Raw genomic sequence first — 23,492 nt, 5'->3', positions numbered from 1 at the left:
GTCAGTACCTAAAGCACTCGTGGATCCAGAGTCGGGTGATGCTTTGCTTAGTATCATGGAAATCTCTGTGAGCTCTCAGTAAGCCCTGGAATACCTGTTACAACATAATTTGGTGATCAGTGGTCATACACCACAGCACACAACAACGTAATGTGTCCTCTGCATTTAACCCATACGTGACCCATATGTGTGTAAAATAAATTCAGCGCCCGGGGAGCAGTACCTTGCTCAGGGAACCTCAGTGGTGCTTTACTGGTCAGGGATTCAACCCAGCAATCTCTCAATTACAAGGGCGTTTCCCTAACCATTAAGACACCACTGCCCCATAAGTCAACTGTGATGAATCTATATTTTACAAAAACAATAAAAATTATATTCATTTATCAATTATTAATTTTTCTCCTTTTCTTAATGCCAGGGCGCCTCTTTTCTTCTAGATCACTTGTGCCTTTATTGTTTCTTTATCTGTGTGTGTGGGTATTGGGGACATGCTTTCTCTGTGTTGTAGCTGAAGTCACACGAACAAATAAATCTCACAAATACAGGACAGATAAAAGCCAACAAAAATTTGCCACCTCTCCTTTGGAAAATACTGTTACATTTCACTGAGACATCACCGTGAGGCCAGCAGATCCTGTAGTGTCGACCCCCCCCCCCCGCCCCCCCCCACCTTGGAGATATCTCGGAGGTTGAACAAATAGTGCATCTTGGCAGGAGTGGGCAGGAACCGGCCAACAACAGCGCGGTACAGCTCCAGCGTAGCCTGCGTCAGCACTGCCCCAATGGGCTTCACCTCCTCCTGGAACTCCTGAAGCTTCTGGTTTATCATTGTGCCAAAGATGTGCTTGATTTGAGATTCCTGGGGAACAGAAATGGGAAAGTGAGATGCTGGAGATGGAGGCAGGTGGAGTACAGTACAGGGATGGAGTCTAATGCCATGGACCTCCTGCGTTTATTATGGTGGCGTTTTTCGTTATCTTTGACTGTGTAGTATCTACCTAGACATCCCTTTAAACAGACACATCCATATGACGAGCTCCCATGAACTATTACTAAGGTGCATATCATCATCATTCATTATAAATAAATATTAAATTTGTGACCGTTTTACAACTTATCACAAAGCATTTCAATAATTTCATTTCAAGAAAGTGGTTCCATATCATGGTTTATCGAATTATCTTAAACTTTAAGGTGTAACTAACAAATAAAATCATTATTTGTTTTGACTTATCTATGAATAAGCCTTTAGGAGCTCACTGTCGGAAAGGTCATGTTGATGAGGTTGAAGCGACTCTGCAGACGACCAGAGATGTGAGTCCTCCCTCCACCAGGAGGCCCCATGGCCGCCAAAAGGAACATACCCTGAAAAAAACAAGGAAATAAAGGGTTCCACCCATACCGCCTTATATTATGATAGATATTACATTCACGGCTTCCTCCCTATACCACATTCCCATCACCCTTCTCTCTCTCACCTTGATACACTTAGGCGTCTGCTTTTGCCGGTCGTACCAGAAGCCGTAGTCGATCAAGAGGCGGAGCAGCTCCAAAGGTGGCTGGGACCCGAATTCGTCCTGGGCCGGCATATTGAGGTCATCCAGAAAGGTCAGCATGCGCTTCCCTCTCAGGGGCACATAGACACCCTTAGTGCGCTTCTCAACTCGACCCTCTATGATGGCCTGCACATTGTTGGATGTAGTCTGGTGGCACAGAGATCAGAGTTCAAGACACAAGCTCAGTCTTCAAGCTGTCCCTAGATTATGGGCCCTGCATCAATGCCCCCAGGGGACCCAGTGCAGGTTCGTCCCAAAGCAGCACCCCACGTGGTCACACAGAACGCCCCCACCAATCACGCACAAGCACCCTGCCTATCCCAAATACACCCATCATGCACCAGCACCCTGACTCACAGGCCAGGCGACCTAGGATGGGCGATTTGCCAGTCGGTCATGCTCACCTGGGAGGACATGTTAATGGTGAGCACTGCCCAATCAGCAGGCTCCAGGGCCTGTAGCACGCTCTGGGCCACAGAAGTCTTGCCCGTGCCCACTGGCCCCGTCAGCAGCACTGGGTACTGCCCACATACTAGTGCTTGCACCAGGAAGCGGTACCGCACTGAATTCACTGTGGGCACCATTATCTTGTAAAAGGGAATACTGGGGCAGAGAGGGACATGCCGGGATTCAGAAGCAGAGAGGGAGTCACAGAGTAACAAAGATCAACAACACTTCAGCCTGATAGTGAGCGATGCAGCAAATAAGCAGGACTGGTCAAAGCCCAAGAGTCTGTCGCTGCATCCGCTCGCCCTCCTACCCGCTCGCCCTCCTACCCGCTCGTCGGCTGGCAGGCACTTACTTGGAGGCGTAGCACCAGCCTTTGGGCAGTCTGTCCTCAAACAAGGCCCAGCTTTTGTTCTTGGTGTCTACATAGTACTCATAGACGGTGTCCTGGTTCAGACATTTGAAATGACAAAACAAAGAGCTTATTGATGAATACCAACGCAGCATAAAGAGTACCTTAATTAAAAGTGCATGTGTGTTTTTGTGTAGTGGACTTGACCAAAAATTCACATCCCAGAGGGGCAACAGCTGTTGTTCCTTTGAGGAAGTATTTAATTTAAATGGCTGTACCAAAATAGCCAGCTGTATAAACAGATGTAATATAAGGAAGTCACCTTATTGGGGAAGGTGCCTTCCATCTCACGTAGGAAGTTGTCGATTTTCTTTCGGCCATCCTCGTTGACTGAGGCACACACTGACCAGATGAGACTGAAGGTGAACCACAGCTCCACCATGCGGCTATAGCTGACTGAGTCAGAAGGATTCACCTAGGTGGGTAAACAGGGTTAACAGCGAGTGAGGATGCTTGAGAGAGAGAGAGAGAGAGAGAGACTGACTAGATGAGTATTGCTGACCCCATTTTCAGGAGTGGCCAGGGTGTGGTACAGCCTGCAGAGGGAGCTCACGCCATTCAGCTCTGTGATGGCCACCAGCTCTTTGCAGTGGGTCCTCTTGAACTCCATGGTCTTCTCTAAGTACTTGTCGAAGAGGGGCTGTAGGTGGTCAACCTCCACCTGGGAAGAGTATGAGAGAGTATAAGAGAGAGTAATAATCATATAAGAATGTGAGTGTGACAAAGTGCATGAGAGTATTAGAGAGCATGAGTAAGTATATTGAAGAAAGTGAGTATGAGAGCATGAGATAGTAAGTGACGTAATGGTTATAAGTGGACTACACACTTCAGACTTAAAACCTTGTAGGGGAAATTCTGCTGTATCTTTCAACCAAGATCCTAACCTTAAATGTGTCAAGAGACTGTGTAAATACAAAACCGTGTGAAATGATGGGATGTTTAGGTTGCTTGGAAAAAACCTGTTCGCTAAGTAAATAATCAGATTTACTGCAGATGACTGCTACTCATCAATCCATCCCACACGCCTTTCAAATGCAATCATGGAATTTCCACTCGGTACTGAAGGTAGCAAAGCAGTGTGCAGGGGAAAGAGGAGGCTGCTACGGAGCAGAGTAATTTCATCAGGCAGCGTTTTGGCTGTCGTCTTGGTCTGTTGTTAAGGTAACCTAAATTCTATGTTCTCCTTGTTACTCTTCGGGTAAAGTACAGCATCGGAACACAGTGTAGCAGACATACACAGCCATATCTCGTGTACCTGTACAGCCATATGTTATGTGTATATGTCATAGACATGCACACTGTGTATGGACATACACTATATATATATATATATATACACTATATAAATATATATATATATATATATTGGGACACACCTCACAACCACTGAATTCTGGTGTTTCATTCAGACCCATTGCCACAGGTGGATAAAATCAAGCACATCAAGTTTACAAACATTTGTGAAAGAATGGGTTGGTCTGAAGGGCTCCGTGAATTCAACTGTGTTACCGGCATAGGAAGCCTCCTTTGCAATAAGTCAGTTTGCGAAATTTCTTCCCTGCTAGATATTCCACAGTCAGTTGTTAGTGGTATTACTGGAAAGTGGAAGCTTTTAGGAACAACAAAAATTCAGCCGCGAAGTGGCAAACCACACGAAGTAACAGACTGCTGAGGCGCATAGTGCATAAAAGTTGCCAATGCTCTGCTGTCTCAATAATTGCAAAATTCTAAACTTCCAAACGAAAACTGTGCACCGGGAGCCTCACGAAATGGGCTTCCATGGCCGAGCAGCTGCATGCAAGCCTCGCATCACCAAGTGCAATGCCAAGCGTCGGATGGCGCAGTGTAAAGCACCACCAATGGATTCTGGAGCAGTGGAAACATTCTGTGGAGTGACGAATCACGCTTCTCTGTCTGGCTGTCTGATGGACAAGTCTGGGTTTGGCGGATGCCAGGAGAACGTTACCTGCCTGACTGCATTGTACCAACTGTAAAGCTTGGTGGAGGATGGGTAATGGTATGGGGTTGTTTTTCAGCGGTTGGACTGGGATCTTTAGTTCCACAGAAAAGAGCTCCTAATGCTTCAGCATACCAAGATGTTTTGGACAATTCTATGCTTCCATCTTTATTGGAACAGTGTGGAGAAGGCCCTTTTGTGCCCCAATGCACAACGTAGGGTCCATAAAGACATGGTAGGTGAATTTGGTGTGAAAACGTTCCTGTAGATGTAATGGCCAGGTGTCCACATGCTTTGCATATAGTGTACATAGCTATGGCCTGGACATTTTCCAAAGCATTCCTAGTCTATGTGGCACACGTAAGTTCTGTGGCATCTGTAGTAATTGGAGTTAATAGCTGATTCAGGCTTTGTTCCCAGTGTATACCACCTAATACTTGTGTTATTCTTACATTGCACTCTTGGTTATGGTCACATTTTTCTTCATGTACAGAGCTGAAGTTAATACTTCAGTGTTGATTTGGGGAATGTAGCCCTTATTAGCTGTTCTGGAGGATGTTCTTGGGAGAAATGCGGCCACTGGACATGAGCTTTTTCCACTGACTTAACCTTAATACTGGACAAGCTCAGTAGTGAGTTACAGAGAGTGGAGAGAGGCATTACAAGAGATGAGTGCGGTCAGTGAATTTAAGGGGCAAAAGCTGAGTGCGGATCCCTGGCTGAGAAACGCGGAGGCCCAGTCGCGGAGAAGATGTCATACAAAAACAGCTTTTCTAGTGAGCAAAAAATCTCCCTGCCCACCTGGTCAAACTGGCAGAAGAATTTAACTGGCGACTCGAGGAACAAAAAGCAGATGGTATGTGCTGCTGTGTTTATCAAAGTGTCTCCCCACCACCGAGACTGACGAGCTGTCAGCAGACTTTCAGCAGGCGTTTACACTACCAAACGCAGCTGGTATGGAAATAATTTGCTAGTTATAAGACACCATAATGAAACATAGATGAAGAGACTCACTTGTAAATGGAAAAAAAAATATTCAATGCTTTCAAGTTTCTACTAATAGCTATTCATTATTATAGCTGGCGAAGTCACGTAAGGTAAAGCAGTTCATCTAGATATATTAGTGAGCGGGTGGAAGGCCAAATGTATCTCCATAACAACTGATCACCGGTCCCAGAAACACAAGAACCATAACTAATAAAACCCAGCTGACCGTGATTAGGCTGCTGGTTTCATTAGTGCATAAACAGGGTTAGCTGGGTGGATTTCAGGAAGGAGAGCTGAAGAGTAAGAGGGCCGCCCCTGGCAAGGTGGCCCAGTCAGCAGGTTTTGGGGACTGCTGCATTGACTCTGTCTTGAGCTGTAGGGGTTCATTACTCTTTTTCACTGGGTTGTGTTTGCTCTGATTAATCATTTTGAGTTGTAAAGCCTGATTATTTTCATTGAACCACGCTGCACTGGGCATAGATTCACACACACACACAATTATAGGCCAAGTGTAATTTCAATCCATCCATCCTCTGCTGCTTATCTGGTAGAAGGTATTGGGAGGACCTGGAGTTTTTCCAAGGCAGGGGTAGACCCTGGGCGGGATGCTGGTCCATGGCTGGATATATGCACTCCCAACTTAGAAATTGACAGCATGCCTCTGCACTGCAGAAGGACCACACTGACACAGAAGTTGTAGGCAAGTTCCACCAAGATGGAACCCAAACAGGAATCATCTCATAGCCCTATAGGTGAGGCCACAGTGCTATACACTGTTTGACACACATTCTGCAGCCAATAACGTAATAACTGCCAATAATGTAATTATTTCTTAATACATTAATGGTAGTTATTACATTATACGCTGCTACAACAGGCAATAACCAACCAATAAGGTAATAACTTAATACATTATGCACAAACATTTATTATATTTTTGATTCAGAAATGTTATTACATTATTGGTAAGTTATTACGTTATCGACTTTCATTACAGTGAGAATGGAAAAATTATCACGGTATTGGCAGTTGTTACATTATTGCTACTTGTTACATTATTGGATGCCACAGAACATACATAAAGGGTCTTTTCCAACGCGGTTTATGTCTGAATACCAGCTGTCACCTACAAACGGATACATTTGAAGGACGCGTGGGTGCTGCTGTGGTGGAGCCCTGTACCTTACTGCGTTTCTGGAGCCAGGACTGCACAAAGGGCTTCCAACCCAGGGCTGTGTAGTCATTGTAGACCATCCCACAGCGAGACACGGTGGCCGGAGAAGCTGCCACCAGGTCCTCCACCTCAAAGAGCAGCGACACCTAGAGGCAACACAGTAAATTGAGACACATCACCAAGCAGGTACAGGGGGAACCTTGAGCAATGTTCTTCATGGCTGAAATTAAGGCACATTCATCCCTGGAGAGGATGGCAGTGCACTGCAGGCCACACACAAATACACACAATGGGGAAATTAAATATGCCAAATTCACTGAACCGGATATTTTTGGACTGCAGGGGGAAACAGGAATACTCAAAGAAAAGCCACAAAATATACAGAATATATGCAAACTCTACACACACAGAAGGGGCAGGATTCAAACCCTAACCTTGGAGGTGGGGGGGGGGAAGAGCGCTGCCCATTTAACTGCTGTAACACCCCCATTCAGCTGCGTTTCATGGAGAAAGTCTAACAGCTAAGCTGAGCGAGTTTCTCTGGATAAACTTGCTTGCTAAGCAGATCAACAAACAATAAATACAAGACAGCGACTATGGTGCTCTATGGACAGAGTGGGGCAGATGGACACACAGACACCACAGAGACTCTCTCTTGCTTGTGGTCTTTGTTATCACAGTGCCGTTCGGAGTCTGCAGCTCAGCGGAGCGTGTAGTTGTACCTGCTCTGGCATGGAGATCCTCTCCCCATTTATGAGTGTCAGCACCTTGTTGTCATCCATGGCAGAGTTCATGCTCTCGATCCACAGGGTGTCCACTGGCCCGTCTAAGATGATCCACTTTCCATCCGCCTTCTCATCTGCGTGGGGCAGTGTTATTGTTGCAAACGCACGTCGACAGGCATAGACTTTACTTTGGATTTGTAGACGGAGTGTAGTTGACAGCTTAGGTATGATGTTATACTGTATCTAGCCATAAGCAGACACAGGCAGAGAGCACACCGCGGCTGCTTGTGAAATCGGGGAGAGGGGGGACAAGGCCAACTAGCACCATGTCAGATAATTGCACTGTCTGACTACCTACACTTGCAGCTTGGTTTACACTGTACAGCCTGACTACCTACACTCGCAGTCTGGATTACACTGTACAGCCTGACTACCTACACTCGCAGTCTGGTTTTTACTGTACAGCCTGACTACAGTACCTACATTCACAGCCTGGTTTACACTGTACAGCCTAACTACCTACATTCACAGCCTGATTTACACTGTACAGCCTGACTACCTACATTCACAGCCTGGTTTACACTGTACAGCCTGACTACCTACACTCACGGCCTGGTTTATTCTGTACAGCCTGACTAACTATACTTGCTGTCAGGTTTAGTACATACAGCCTGACTACTTATCCTGAAGGTTCAGTTTACACTATAAAGCCTGACTGCCTACACTCGCAGTCTGGTTTACTCCATATAGTCTGACTACCTACACTCAATGTCTCATTTACTTCATACAGCCTGACTAACTACACTTACTGTCTGGTTCACTCCATATAGCCTTACTACCTACAGTCATTGTCTGGTTTAAACCATACAGCCCAACTACCTACACTCACTGTTTAATTTAAACCATACAGCCCAACTACCTACACTCACTGTCCGGTTTACATCATACAGCTTGACTATCTACAGTCTACACTCTCCGTACTGTTTACACTATACAGTCTAACTACATACACCAGGGGTGGGCAGTCTTATCTGCAAAGGGCTGGTGTGTGTACGGGTTTTCACTGCCACTCCCTAATTATATTGCTAATTATAGGACTGATTGGCTGAAGAGTCCTCACACTTGGGTTTGAGCAGCTGACCTAATGGCTATCCCAAAAACCTGCACAGACACTGGCCCTTTGCGGATAATATTGGCCATCCCTGACCTACAGTCACCATCCGGTTTACACCATGCAGTCAGATTACCTACACTCACCATCCGGTTTACACCATACAGTTATAATATCTACACTCACCATCCGGTTTACACCATACAGTTATAATACCTACACTCACCATCCGGTTTACACCATGCAGTCAGATTACCTACACTCACCATCCGGTTTACACCATACAGTTATAATACCTACAGTCACCATCCGGTTTACACGGTACAATCAGACTACCTACACTCACCATCTGGTTTATACAGTACCACAGAGCCTGAGTACATCCACTTACTGTCTGATTTACACTATACAAAATGAATATCAAACTGAAAATGTTTTGAGAATAAAGATGATTCAAACAAACTCACAAAAGCATAGACAAACAACACAAAGAGGATGGATAAGGTAATCATAACTGTCTGACAGTCACAGAGTCACACGGACACACTGATACAGCAGTTGTATGATGATAGTGTAAGACAGCCTTACTGCCAACCAGTCATTCATAGTGACAAGGTCACTAGAGGCCAATAAAAACATGCAAATTAAACTACTGATACAAATGGTCTCATTAAATGTCATCGTATTGCCTAGCATGAGCTTAGTGCTCTCCTGAAGGTAAACAGTGTTTTCTGATGCCGCATCAATTCCTGTCATATTTAGGAAAAGGTTAACAAATAAATAATCCTGTGTCAGTTTCTTAGTGGGTAGCCTCCCAGGATGTGGGTTCAGTTGCCACCCCTGGTTCTGTGATTGTGGCATCTGAATGCTCTCCTGGGGTTCCTCTGGGCCTTCTAACTTCCTCCACTGCCCAGAATTATTTATTTAGGTGAACTGGGGTCCCTAAATGTGCATCTGTGCGTCTGTGCCTGTGATGGACTAGTATCCAGTCCAGGATGTTCTCTGCCTACTCCCTGTGTTTTCTGGGGAAGGTTCCCGGTTCGCCTTGGCCCTGTAGTATATTTATGGAAGATAGATAAATTGTAGGTGAATGATCCTTATTTTTATGCAGAGCCCAACAATATGAAAGTATACAGTTTTATTTGTGAGTAAGCAGCCCCAGGTAACAATGCTATGCGTGGTGGGAGGCCAGTGTGACCAGCATAGAGTGCAGACTGATGAGCAGAAAGACGCCAGGTGACTCGGGAGTGAGGCCTGAGGCTGTGAGTCACACAGACGTCACATGGGCATCAAACAGCAGCAGTCCCACAGCCCTGCACAGAGTAGGGAACTGGAAAGTGGTAGGGGGAATGGAGCTCGGCATTAAGGACTACAGTCCTGAGGGCTGGCCATTAAGGCCTAATTGGGAAATTCAAAATGTGACTGACAGTCTTTTGTATAAAGAGGACCTGTGGGATGCTGTTTACAGAGGAGTGGAAGTGATGTTTGTAGCAGGACATTGCAATGACTTCATATGATGTGTTTTCCTCCCTCTCTCTCCATCTAATTTATACTTCCCTCTACCGTAATAGCGACTCTCTCGTTCCCCCTGCACATACCTGCACAGGCCAACCTCATCAGAGAAGAGAGCATGCCATCCGTCCACTCGTTGGTGGAGAGGTCGTACTCCCCATACAGCTCACCCAGACTCACAGCCTTGGGGTTCAAGGGGAATTCCTACAAGTAAGGCCAAAGGTCAAAGGTAAACTAGATGCAAGGGGTGGGGTTTACCAGCTAAAAAGAGAACAAGGTGTATGAATAATGAAACAAGGCAGCAGAAACAAAGAGAGAAAAGGGCACCATACATAGGGCAGAAGGGTAAGGGTTGCAAAACATTTCTGGTTGTTAAAAGCGTGAAAATGTGAGAAATAGGCTAAAGGATTAAACGTGCAGCAGAAGGTAACGAGGGGAAGGTGGAGGTGTTATTGACGGAGGAGGAGAGAGACAGATCCCAGAAATAGCAGCATAAAGAGCGAGGCGTTGAGTCACAAGGGAGAGGAAGAAAGAGCGGAGGAGAGGTGGGCCGTGAATAGATGCGGAGAGGGGGCTGAGTCACAGGCGACAGGGGAGAAGAAGACGAGTCTAAAACCCCAGAGAAACACACGCAGAGAAGGTGCGACGAGAGGTTCGGGATGAAATGGGCACCAAGAAGAGGAAAGAGAAGAGGAAGGGATAGAGAGAAGGGATTAAAGAACAGAATGAAGGGGTAGATCAAATACGTAAGGGTAGACAGGGGGTAACGACGGGCTAGAAAAATCTACCCAAAAAACCAACTATTTTTAACCGCAGCCAGGAGATACATGAACTGATGCAGCACTAGAGGACAGACAAAGATCTGGCTTCAAGGGGATGCACAGCTACGCAGGCCGTCACGGCCGACAGCGGTGCAAAAGAGCTGTTTCATTAGGCCCACACTGCCGACGGTTACAGCAGGCAGCCTTTACCGAGAGCAGCAGCCTTACCGACATTTAGCGGTAAACAAACTCAGTTTCTCCGTCTCTTCTTGTCTTTTCATCCCTGCTCATTTTGAGGATGTTAGTGCATTTCTCAAAAGCAAAATACTAGTAAAAAATAACAACAAAAAAAAAATCAGAAATAGAATAAAATTAGAAGAGCAGAGTAGAGTAAAGGTTATGTAAAGTGATGTAGTATGGCTAATGAGTGAAGAGGATTAGAGTGAGGGTCTGCTATGGCACCGAACGCCACCTTTGTTTGGGTGACTGATCCCCTTCCACATCAGCAGGCCTCTCCAACACATTATTCATCTTCTCCCAGCTCCAAGATGTGCTGCACTGAGCCCTGAATGTGTCAGCAGGTCGCTAAGCACGCAGGCATTCGGTGCTGAAGAGGGGAAGCTTACTGCTGTGTCCTTAATGTATCCTTAATGCTTGTAATGTACTATCTGTTTTGCTTGTACAAAAGCATCCGCTAAATAAATAATTGTAAATGCCAGGTGCTCAGATGGGTCAGGAAACAGTCAGCGGTACAAAAGGGTACACTGATGTACAAGTTAATTAAGTTGCAAAAAAACACAATTTAAAAGTGTCTTCTAAGTTAAGGTAAGGTGTAAGGTGACGTTACAGGGTGGTGACTGTCAGACTGGCTGTAACAGACAGACAGGCAGAGAGGCCAGCTGGAAAACCGACCCGGACGAGGTTGAATCCTGGCTCGCCCTTGCGGTGCATGGTGTTCAGGACACTCTGCAGAGTCCTCCAGGTGACCGTCTTGCCGCTGCCTGGGGTGCCCACAATCATGGAGGCGTGGCGGGAGTTTTTGGTCTCATACAACTGGATGACCTTGGTCACAGTGAAAGGTGTGACCTGCAGGCCGATTTGCTGCAGTTCCAGCTCTATAGTCTCTTGCAGCTAAGGAGAAAAATGTGCTGAGTTGAGTATGTAGCACTGTGCTAGCGCAGCAATGCTATTGCCCTATCACATCAATCATCCACACGTTAGCACTTCCTGATCATGTCACTAAGCAACAGGCTAGTACTGCCTGATCACATGTGCTAGCATTGCCTTATCACATCACTTAGCCATAGGCTAGTATTACCTGATTACACATCCTGGCATTGCCTTATCACATCACTTTGCCACAGGCTAGTATTGCCGGATTACCCATGCTAGCATTGTCTTATCACATCACTTAGCCACAGGCTGTATGATTATTTCCTGATCATACATGGTAGCATTATCTGATCACGTAACTAAGCAACATGCTAGCATTGCCTGATCACATCACTTAGCCACAGGCTAGCATTGCCTGATAACACATGCTAGCATTGCCTGATCACACATGCTAGCATTGCCTGATCACATCACTTAGCCACATGCTAGCATTGCCTGATCAGACTAGCATTGCCTGATCATGTCACTTAATCCGTGCGCCATCACTGACTGATCCCAGCACTTAGCTGTGTGTTAGCGCTAAATTGTCTGTTATTAACATTGATCTCAGCTAATTAACTGCTCTCTGCAGTTCAGCTGTATCTGATCTCAGCAATTAGAAGTGTTGTCTGTTAACAGTAACACTTTAGTTAAAAGGACTTCATGGGCTGATCTCCCAAACACCTTCATAAGTAATGTGACATGCTGTTGTAAGTGCTGCATTAACACGGACGCCTTTGTAATGGACAGTCATTAAATCCGGAGTGCTGTTTAGTGTATTATTTTACACCACAGGGCCCAGTATGAACACCTTCCTCGCACTTCTAGAAGAAATGCATCACATTTTGGCAATTACTCCATAAACATTCACAAATGTGACAGCTTTCAAAGGCAGGTCTTGCATTGCTGGGCATTTTCCTCTGGGATTTAAAAATCTTTTTATTGTGGATTAATGCCCATAATCATTTATTCTGAGCCTTGAAGAAAAGAAGTTTAATGTTGTCACATGCATCCATCTTCTAAAAGCTTATGCAGTACAGGGTCACAGCAGGGTCTGCAGCCTATCCCAAAGCATGAGGCAGCAGCATGCATCGAACAGGGTGCCAATCCATAACACAGGCAATCCAGAGACGCTAGGTATGCTACCTGCCTGGGAGAATGAAGAGGAAACCCAAGCAAGGGGGGGGTGGACAGAGCAGGTGCAGGGTGTTGACCCTAAACCCCAAGGCGTGAGGCTGGGGTGCCACCCACTGAGCCTGCTGACTGTCGTGGGTTAATGCCCATTCTGATCATTCATTCTCAGCCATGAAGAAAATAAGTTCAGGGCTGTCACATTATATATATATGGAATATTAATCATTTTAGTAACAAAAATAAAAGCAAGGTCAGACATTCTTTAACTTTAAAGTTTTAAGTTGGCGTTTTCAAAGTTTCATGGTGACTTTATTTCAGTGTTAACGCCCATAGCAGCATATGCTGCACTAAATGGTTCCAGTGAAAATAGTTCATTAAAATCAGTGAAAACCACAGCTAAGATTTTCAGGCTTCTCCTCATCCAACACAGAGTTCTAGGGGCAAGTTGTTTGTTTAAAGTTTCGAAGCATGTGATTGACCTTGTATGGGCAGGAAAATCAAACCAATGACTATTTGTAATGATACAGTTTGCAATTTGACAATTTGTTTCAAAGCTTGGCACAGAAGCTGCAGATTAACTGTGCCAAGAACTAGCTAGCAGCTACCAGCGGCTAGGTGTGCACTTTCAAAAACGCGATGATGCTTTGCTTCAAAGGAGCCTTTATCTCTGGCAAAGATCAGGTCATTCAAAATGCATGAGGTTAATTTTAGAGCTGATATAGCTTCCTGTTCGAAATAAATATGTGATGTAAGTCAGCTTACAGCCTGCTGATGGCATGTTCTCCTTTAATGAGTGAAGGGGCGAGGGGAAGGAGGTTTGAATGACACCAAGGATAGTCCAGGGAATGTGGCTCAATGGAGACACACCTTGCTATAGTTGTTGGTGGGGCTCTCCGTGGCAGGGAACAGGTCCTGGATGATGTTGTCGAAGAGCGGCAGGTCAATGGAGGTCAGCTTGGCGACGTTCAGGTCCCTCATGGACATGAGGAGGATCTGAGCGGGGCAGGGAACACATGCTGAACACTGTAGCTGCAAAGAGCCCCGCTCTGATACCAGAACCTGGCCAGTGAGGCTAAAGCTAGTAGGGGATGGTGTGTGTGGCTTTGGGAGTGATGTGCATGGACTATAGGGCTGGCTGGACAAAAACAAGCGGTGTGTCACCCCTGCTTAGTGTTTTTTATGCAGTAATACAAGTAACAGACTTTGCACACTGACACATCTGACAAAAACAAAAAAACACATTGGATAACGTCTTCCTAGAGCTTCTGTCATGAGTGAAACACTTTCTAACAAAGATAATGAACGACGGCCTCTGCTGTCTCGCTCCCCTGGGTGTTAGCCCTAACCCGGAGCTGCCGTGGGTGCTGCGTGCACTGCGGCCCAGCCCACCTCCTCGTCGGTGATTCCAGGGCGCGCTCGCCGCTTCTTCCCTGCGTATCGAAGCAGAGAGGTGAGGGCGCGCAGCCCAAAGTCATAGTGGTCCTGTTTCGACAGCTGCTGTACAGCCAGTGAGTACAATGTGAAGACTTTCTTGGCCAGAACCTGTAAATACACACAAACACACACGGGGATGCACACGCATCTACACAAGTGGACACTAGGGGCCCTACTTTGTAGTTGACTAACAGATTTATTAGTTGATGCTTTTAGTCGTGGTAGTCTAGTCACTGGCAATATGGTTTTAGAAAGTGTCACAAGATTTAAATTTGTAAAGCAACTTTGATTGATTAGATTTCTTTCCCTAAGTCTGTTTGGCTTTGGAGAATTGTAATATTGAAAATTAGTGGCAATTACAGACATTCACACAGGTGATCTCAGGCTGAGGCTGCACATGCGCTTTATGCTGCAGCATGGTGTCCACAGAGGAGCCGCGGTGTCTGAAGATGAGCTAAAGGCAAGCAAAGCAGCCCACTGCAGTTTGGAAAAGATTATATCGGTTCTAGTGCATATTATGTATCGCTACCAATAAGTACCACAAAAGTATGTCTGCTATGCATAGTCACCTGAAACTGAAACATCCACAGCTAAGTACTAGCACCGCTACTACTAATGAGACGGCGCAGAGGTAGAACACACTTCACGTCATTACGTCATAATTATGTAATCAATGATTAGGTGGAGATGGTGAGCCTGGAGCCTGCACCAGGACGAGGCGGCGGGCACCATTGAGGGGTTACCGATCCATCACAGGGAAAACACTGTGGACAGTTCAGGGTTGGGAATTCACTTCACTGCATGTCTGAACTGTGGGAAGACTGAGTACCAATTGAATACCCAACCCTGGCGAGGGCTAGGCCCACTGCATTACGGCGCCATCTACATGCAGACACACACACATACACACACACCACCCACACACACATATATACACACCACCCACACACACACACACACACACACACACAGGCTTGTAATTATATCTTTGTAATGACTCTCCAGTCATTTCTATGGGGAAAACTCTAATTCCAAAATAGCGACCTTAACCCCTACCCAGCCCTAACCTTAACCATAAGTAACCAAACAAGATACAAGACTTTCGGCATTTTTAATTTTTGACTGCATGCACAGATCTTTGTGGGGACCCAAATGCACACACACAACACAGAAATACACCCAGACACAGACACACATACATAACCCCCCCCCCCCACACACACACACAGATACATAACCCCCCCCCACACACAGATGCACACACATACATAACCACCCCCCACACACAAAGACAACACAGAAACACACACACACACTAACACAAATGCACAAACATCCTATACATATGGTGAACAAACATATACATATGAAGACAAAAGTAATTACACATTTGAATGCACACACACACTCAGAAAATGAAACATGCATATGAATAGATCCACAGTCAATAATCACAGAGGAATAATAAGAGCGACGCAGAGAGGCTCCGGTGCACTACTGCTCTGAGAGCAGCCTGGGGCCTATGGCCGGTCAGGTCATTAGGAGTGGGCGTGCTGTGTTTAATGAGAGGACGATGAGGTCAGCACTGGCCCCCGGGGGCCTGTTCCAGAGGCAGATGCAGACGGATCCGCCCCTCATGACTGGTGCTCCCCCGACAGCACGTGTTTTACTGGATCGGCCCCATTTAGCAGCGCGCCGCCGGGCCGCTGGTTCAGCAGCTCACAATGAGAAATGGATGGGCTCAGTGCGCACTGGGGCCGCTATATCTTTGACATGAGCCATTCCAGGTTTCTGTTTGTACTAACAGCTGTGAGTAATTAAGCGGGGGAACTTACCCTTGGAACAAACAATCAATCTTGTATTGACACTTAAACTGCTTGTGACCCAGAAAAATCTCTATTAGTGTTTCTAGGCCACACAGTTGAGTGCAGCACTCTGATATTCAATATTTAAGGCACAACTGAATATTATTATTTTTTTTTTCCGGAGTGCCATTTTAATTTCATGCCAAAAAAACACAAGAATAGTACTTTGATTTACACATAAAGTTGTGTGACTGCAGTTAGATCACCTGTCGTCCTGGAGTGTACTGCAAATGAAGCTACGTTTCAGAACGTGTCATGTTTGAAGCTGAAGTGAGATTTGCATTCTCTGGAAGACATTTTCCATCGCATGTTTAAAGTCTTTTAATTAAGCCCTGTCTTGGAACGTTTACTCAAGGCCCCCTCCCCCGTTCCAGCTGCTTATGAAGGCAAAGCCAGACGAGCAGCAGGGGGGCCCCGCAGCCTGTGAACCAGCGGCGTCCTTTAAACATGCAGCTCTGTAATCACGCTGACCCTGTGACACAGGTAATGGCCGGCAGGAGAGTGTGTGCATGGCAGCGCCACTGAGATGCGTTTAATGCTGCCTCTCACCCAGAGCTGCGGCATGTGGCAGTATAAGGGAGTGAACAGTGGAGCGCAGCAGCGAGGAATGGGACCCGACAGCCAGCAAACATGCTCCTATTTCAGCTGTTTAAGCACCTCTTCCTCACTCCCCGTGGTGCCGGAGAGACTGCCAGGCCTTTGCACTAACTCCTAAAGCCGTCCAGGAGGGGAGCCACTGCTGTATCTCCACCCCGCCAATCCAATCCCTCACTCCCAGCTGCCTAACGGCAGCCAGAGCCGATTCTAAGAGGCACTTCCAGTGTTTTTCAATCCCATAAATCCAGGAGACGTTCCAGACTTTCCCCGCGCGACACATGCCCCTCACTGAAGTTGAGCTCTGGAATAAAGGGCTCGCCAGATGGGCCCTGATCCAGGATCAGTGCTAGTGAGATGGACGGATGCAGTGTGGAAAGCATGCCTGAGCCCCTCGTATCCCCCCAGCTTCACAGGTCTTATGGAGTCCCAGTGATCTGTTGGCCCTTCAGTGTTAACAGCAGATGGATAGATTAAGTTACCTCAGCACGGCCCTGAGAGGACACCCTCTGGGCTGCAGATATCATACCTTGCAGTTGTTGAATCCCTCCCCAAACAGAGTGATCTCAGCGATTATCGTGGAGTCCGGCACTACCATGGAGATGGGCCGGAACATCGACTTGAGGTTGTCAGGCAGCTCTGTGCGTCCAGCATAGCCTGGGTGGGAAACAGACGGCCCGTGGGGTCAGTGTCTGCCCTAGGAGAGGATATACTCTCCCTGTAATCATACACCACAGCTTTCTGTGCTAATAAAAGCAGCATTTTATTTTGCTCTGTTACTGGCTACTGGTTGTCGGAGGTTCTTATATACCCTACCAGGTTACAGTGAGATTCTCAGTGTCATAGCATGTTATGCTGATATTCAGTGTGAATCTCGGTTATATTATGCAGGAATTTAAGGTCATAGCTGCTCATAGATATGTTATACAGGAATTTAAGGTCATGGCTGCTCATAAATATGTTCTGCAGGTATTTAAGGTCATAGTTGCTCATAGATATGTTCTGCAGGTATTTAAGGTCATAGTTGCTCATAGATATGTTCTGCAGGTATTTAAGGTCATAGTTGCTCATAGATATGTTCTGCAGGTATTTAAGGTTATAGCCGGTAATAGTGATGTTCTGTAGATATTTAAGGTCATAGCTGCTCAAAGTGATGTTTTGTAGATATTTAAGGTCATAGCTGGTCATAGCGATGTTTTGCAGGTACTTTAGACCATAGCGCAACGGTGACATTCTGTAATGTTCCAGGGTGAAGTTACACCGTACCAGGGTTCATAGTGATGAAAATGCCACAGGACCGCACCAGGGGAATCTGTCGGCCCTCAAAGATAAAGTTGGTGTCATAGGCAGAGAGAGCGGTCAGGATGGACAAGATCTGCTGAGCCACCACTGACAGCACCTCAATGTTGATGCGGTTAAACTCGTCAAAGCAGCCCCATGCTCCAGTCTGTCAGTAGACAAGCAAACAGTTCAGGGTGTCTGTGCTTCCATGGGTAGGTCACACTCAACATAACATAAATGTGTGTTTTGGACGACAGTTTCTGTGTATAACTATTATGCTTTGTGCATGAGTATCATAGTACCAATATGTGTATGATGTAATATCTAACAATGAAATGTATAATCTATGTGTAAATGTAGGTAGATGTGCTGCAATGTACAGTAACCATGCTTATACTGGCACAGTAAATGTGTGTCTGTGTTGGGCAATGAATATATTTATATATTTAAATATATATGTAAATAGTACATTTCTCACAAAAGTTGCATGACCGTGTCGTACATTGGTGTTTTGTATCTGGGTTCAGTAACTGTAGGACCCGATTCTGCATACAAAAGTTCCACTGACATCAGAAGTACCTGTGCTAACCCGGAGTACATGCGACCCATGGATTTGAAGTCCAGGCCTTCGGAGCAGTTAACCACGATGACGTACATGCCCAGAGCCTTGCCCAGATCCTTCACTGTCTCCGTCTTGCCTGTGCCAGCAGGGCCCTTGAGGGAGCCCCCTCGGTGGAGGTACAAGGCTGTGGTCAGGGTCATGTAGCATCTGGAGGAAGATGGGGCTTACAGGTGGCTCCAGTAAAAGGCTGTTCAGTTCACATGCTGGCAGCAGTGTTGGTTTATCGTTGGTTATATATAATTCTGACACCCTAGTGATGCAGGGTTTCATCCCAAAAATATATTTTTAGCTCAGGAGTCGTCATCGCTGTCATAACCAAGCTGTCGACAGTGTGGGGGTGACGAGATGGTGTGGAGATGGCACAGATGGGTTTTTGACTGAGTTGGACTGGGGGGACCGATTTAAAATGCAGCCGCGTGTTCTGCCTGCCAGTGGGCTTTATTAACGTCTCCTTCCTATTTCTGTGGTGCAGGGCTGAGCACTGCTTGTTAACTGAGGAGATGCTAACGAGTGTGCTTGCAGGGGTCAGGGGTCGTGGGCGTTACCTGTCTGTCAAGGGCGTAATGACCAGCCGCCCAGAGTTGCCCAGGTATTCATAGCCGTAGAGGAACTGCGTGTTGGTCTGTTTGATGGTGCAGTTGTCCACTTCCTGCCCACACACAGGTTCAAGATGAAGAGCTCAGTCTCACAAATAATACGGTTCTGTGCTGCCTAATCATGCACATTTCCCATCCTGTCTATGTCATTATAACACTCCAGTCTTAGTGTCTACCTCTCACTGTATGCCAGTACAGACTGCACCTCCACCTTCTCCCAGTACAGACTATACCCCTTACCTTCTCCCAGTATATACTGTTCTCTCATCTTCTCTCAGTACAAACTGGCCTCACTTATTGTCTTCCAGTACAGACTGCCCCCTCTCACCTTCTCCCAGTAAAGACCATCCTTTCTCACCTTCTTACAGTACAAACTGCCTGTTCTTAGCTTCTCCCAGTATAGACTGTTCTCTCTCAGCTTTTCCAGTACAAATTTCTTGCTCTCATCTTATCTGAGTACAAGCCTTGCGCACTCAACTTCTCCCAGTACAGACTGCCTCCTCTCACCTTCTCCCAGTAGAGATTATCCTTTCTCACCTTCTCTCAGTTCAGACTGCCTCTTCTCACCTTCTCCCAGTACACACGTATCCCCCTCACCTTCTCCCAGCACAGATTGCCCTCCCTCACCTTCTCCCAGTATAGTCGCAGCTGGCCGAGCCATTCAAAGGAGTTTGTGTCCAAGCAGCCGCACTTCATCAGCCGGTCGATGATGTCACGAGCATGCACCTCCACTGTTACTAGCGCTACAATCTTCAGCCGTATAATCTTGGACAGATTGCCACGGATTGCGTCTGAGTACCGGTTCAGTATCCACACCTGGAGACCAGAAATGAGGGACTTAATAAATGCAGAACTCAATAAAGAGAGAAGCCCTCCCTGTAAACAGCAACTTCTCTAACCTGCTTCTTTTTCATAGACTTCAGGGCTGTCTTACTCTCCTCTTTACTAATGGCTAAGGACTTGGTAACATCTGCGGTCCAGTGGATCTGGCTGGCCGTGATCAGCATCTGCACATTGGAAGAACATCACGCATCTACAAGTCGGACAATATGAAACACAAATAAAGGGATATAGGTTGTCCTAATCAGATGCAAACACAAACATACACTTAAGTGATGTTTCATCAGATTCAGAGATACTGCGATGCTGCATACAGACACACAGCAAAGCATGATGAAACCAGGGTGGTGCAGAAAAACCCATACAGGGAGAGAGAAGACCCACAGGGCAACACACAGAGATGGAAGAATACATGAATGTCCAGAATGACCAATTACTTTACTGGCATAAATAATGGAACCAATAGACTGGATCCAGTGTGAGACATACAGGAAACCAGCATGCTAACCTGACCCGGCCAATCCTTCACCCACTTTTCCCTCTTTCTGGATGACTTGGTGAGAGCCTGCCGGCAATTCTTCAGATTTTCTTTTAGGGTCCAGTGCATAGCGCGCTCAACATCACAGAGCCAATCCTGAGGGGGACCCACAGACAGACATCACTCACAGTCAGTAACCTGCAGTGGGGCCTACAGACACAGTCATTACACACATGCAGTACCCTGCAGTGGGGCCTACAGACACAGTCATTACATACATTCAGTACACTGCAGTGGGGCTTACAGACACAGTCATTACACACATTCAGTACCCTGCAGTGGGGCCTACAGAAACAGTCATTAGACACACTCAGTACCCTACAGTGGAGCCTACAGGCACAGTCATTACACACATTCAGTACACTGCAGTGGGGCTTACAGACACAGTCATTACACACATTCAGTACCCTGCAGTGGGGCCTACAGAAACAGTCATTAGACACACTCAGTACCCTGCAGTGGGGCCTACAGGCACAGTCATTACACACATTCAGTACACTGCAGTGGGGCCTACAGACCTTGTCCTTTCATACTTCCATGGTTGCAGTTTTGAATTTGATTCTATCTCTAAATGTGCAGAACCTACATATTCCCCCGGGTTCCTCCGGTTTCCTCACAAATTCAAAGTCAGATTGCTAATGTAAACTACAGGCTCTAAATTGCCCACAGTGCCATGAATGTTTCTGAGAGGCTCTTTGCTGCACTAAAGCCTGCTCTGCGCCTGCTGCTTTTTGGAAATCCTGAGAGGAAAAGTGCTAAAAGCCTTTTGGTAAGGCTCTACCTCCAGTCTCTTCAGCACCACGGTTACGGAGTAAGGTCCCCCAGCGGAGGCTCTTAAAGACACAGCTACACCCACCTCCACCGGCCCTTCCAGCAGCACGGGGTGGGTGAACTCCACAAACTCTCCGTCGGCCGAGAACATGCCGCTGGCTTCTATCTTACTGCTGATCCCCACCTGCAGAGCAGAACCCTGAGAGCTGCTTCTGTGTGCAACTTTGCGAAAGGCATTGTGACAGACAAAACAATGCTGTATTTCAGTTTCACCCATGTTAAACATTCTCAAACTATCAAATCGATTTGTTTGCAGTTTTCAGTCTAAGTTCTGAATAGAATTAGGAATTATTCACTGCATTAAAATGACTCAGTAAAACACCAGCGAAGACAGAAAAGGAAACATATGTGAGAGTGCAAGTGTGCAAGAGAGTGTGTTGGAGACAATGTGCCTAAGTATAAGCAAGCAACACCTTGTTGATCCTCAAGCTCTTGATATTGTCAAAGCACTTTTTGAGGTGTGGCTGCACGGCCTCTGGGTGGCACGCCTGGCCCAGGATCTCCAGCAGGTCATTGTTGGACAAGAAGTAGAAGCGTGGGAAGATCTGCCTCTTTGTCTCCAGGTACATATCCAGAGACTTTTGGATCTCCTCTAGCTTGCTGTTCATCTCTGACAGCTTCTCCAGCAGCCCTGGGAGAGTGACGGAGTGAAAGGAGAGAGAGAAGCGTGAGACGGGGTGGTAGATGAAGAGAGACAGCTGACATTTCTTCTTGAATGCTGTGCTGTTCCCATTTTACATCTATATCTTGAACCTGCATAAAACTGCAGAATTCCCCGAACAAATTAGCTCTGGGGCAGCAACTAAACTTATATTAAAACAGAAGGAGTCTTCACTTAATAATCTGACAATCCCTCAGGTGAACTGCTGACCTATAAAGGTGTGTATGCAACAGATTTCCTCTCCACCTTCCCCAATGGTAAGTTCTTCTTATCTCCCCTTACATACCAGGGTGGTGCGTTCCTCTCAGGGCATTTCTGTCCTTGTTCAAACAATCCATGATAGTCTTCCAGCTAGAGTTGATTTCATCAAACTCCTTGGATTCTCTAGGCAGCTGTTTCCTAAAGTCTTCACCTAAAAAGATATTCTGAAGGACAGTGTGGAAGTGTGGGTAAAAATCAAGGTCATCAATCATCAGCTTCTCAAAAATGTGTGAACATTTCTGTTAAATACTGTACAGGTGAGACAGAACAATGGACACCAAGTATTTCCACAGTCACCAGATACATCCACAAAAGCTAACTGGACAGGACAGAGTGTGTGCAGGTGTCTTTATATATGGTGACCTCCTACCTCCAGGTATATCCACTGTCTCTGCACTGTGAGGATCATCTCAATGACCTCCAGGATCAGTGACAGGCTGCGCTCCCAGTGGTCCACCTCCTTTTCAAAGGCACGTATGAAGCGGGATGCCTTCATCGTGGAGAGGGTCACCTGGTTGTCCTCTAATGCTTGGAAAATCTCCTCTGCTCCCCTAGATATCCAAAGACACAGTTAGCCAGTGAAGACCGAGCTGTGCACAGCCATTAGCAGCTAGAGACCCAACCATGACTATATTAACCTGCTCATACATTGTTGGGTCTCTGTGTTGTGATACATTATGGTCCGTATTGAGTACTAATCTATAGGAAGTAAAATTCTACATTTAATCTAACATCCACAAAAGTGTAGAACCAATACCCATGTAAAACCAAAATAAACAATAGCACATTTGCATGTAATGTTTTGCATGCATTTTGTATGCATGAAATCTAGTTGTTCAGAATCCAGTGTGGTAAAAACTGAAAGTAGAGCATCAACATGCACATGTATTAATGGGTAAAAAAATAGGCTGGTTTAGCAGTACATCTCTGTACTGGTGGACAAACCTCACAGCCATGAAAACAACAGCACCCGCTGACTCTAAAAGGCCTATAGCTTCTAGTGATGCAGAGACACATTGTCTGTTGTGGGGGGGGGGGGGG

At 46.2% G+C, this 23,492-nt stretch overlaps 1 protein-coding gene across 1 annotated transcript in view; it reads right to left on the bottom strand.

The window, feature by feature from the left end:
- The window catches only part of dnah2 (dynein, axonemal, heavy chain 2), a 94,083-nt gene that overhangs the window by 30,042 nt on the left and 40,549 nt on the right, over nucleotides 1-23,492 (bottom strand). The window contains exons 29-53 of the mRNA XM_049029269.1: nucleotides 22,822-23,002; nucleotides 22,477-22,615; nucleotides 21,943-22,160; nucleotides 21,555-21,653; nucleotides 20,669-20,794; nucleotides 20,220-20,327; nucleotides 19,948-20,136; nucleotides 19,270-19,373; nucleotides 18,682-18,871; nucleotides 18,088-18,268; nucleotides 17,351-17,478; nucleotides 14,318-14,470; nucleotides 13,796-13,921; nucleotides 11,555-11,773; nucleotides 9,968-10,085; nucleotides 7,256-7,392; nucleotides 6,542-6,679; nucleotides 2,918-3,076; nucleotides 2,678-2,830; nucleotides 2,359-2,450; nucleotides 1,961-2,159; nucleotides 1,479-1,703; nucleotides 1,261-1,365; nucleotides 671-859; nucleotides 9-94 (exon numbers count right to left, since the gene is read on the bottom strand). Coding sequence (XP_048885226.1) covers nucleotides 9-94; nucleotides 671-859; nucleotides 1,261-1,365; nucleotides 1,479-1,703; nucleotides 1,961-2,159; nucleotides 2,359-2,450; nucleotides 2,678-2,830; nucleotides 2,918-3,076; nucleotides 6,542-6,679; nucleotides 7,256-7,392; nucleotides 9,968-10,085; nucleotides 11,555-11,773; nucleotides 13,796-13,921; nucleotides 14,318-14,470; nucleotides 17,351-17,478; nucleotides 18,088-18,268; nucleotides 18,682-18,871; nucleotides 19,270-19,373; nucleotides 19,948-20,136; nucleotides 20,220-20,327; nucleotides 20,669-20,794; nucleotides 21,555-21,653; nucleotides 21,943-22,160; nucleotides 22,477-22,615; nucleotides 22,822-23,002 — 3,762 coding nt within the window. The remainder of the gene's footprint in view (nucleotides 1-8; nucleotides 95-670; nucleotides 860-1,260; nucleotides 1,366-1,478; nucleotides 1,704-1,960; nucleotides 2,160-2,358; nucleotides 2,451-2,677; nucleotides 2,831-2,917; nucleotides 3,077-6,541; nucleotides 6,680-7,255; nucleotides 7,393-9,967; nucleotides 10,086-11,554; nucleotides 11,774-13,795; nucleotides 13,922-14,317; nucleotides 14,471-17,350; nucleotides 17,479-18,087; nucleotides 18,269-18,681; nucleotides 18,872-19,269; nucleotides 19,374-19,947; nucleotides 20,137-20,219; nucleotides 20,328-20,668; nucleotides 20,795-21,554; nucleotides 21,654-21,942; nucleotides 22,161-22,476; nucleotides 22,616-22,821; nucleotides 23,003-23,492) is intronic.

Source organism: Brienomyrus brachyistius, chromosome 10 (assembly GCF_023856365.1).
Source record: "Brienomyrus brachyistius isolate T26 chromosome 10, BBRACH_0.4, whole genome shotgun sequence".
In the NCBI taxonomy this organism is placed as follows: domain Eukaryota; kingdom Metazoa; phylum Chordata; class Actinopteri; order Osteoglossiformes; family Mormyridae; genus Brienomyrus; species Brienomyrus brachyistius.
The sequence above is the reverse complement of the archived record's forward strand: the minus strand, read 5'-3'. Positions and strand labels throughout refer to the sequence as shown.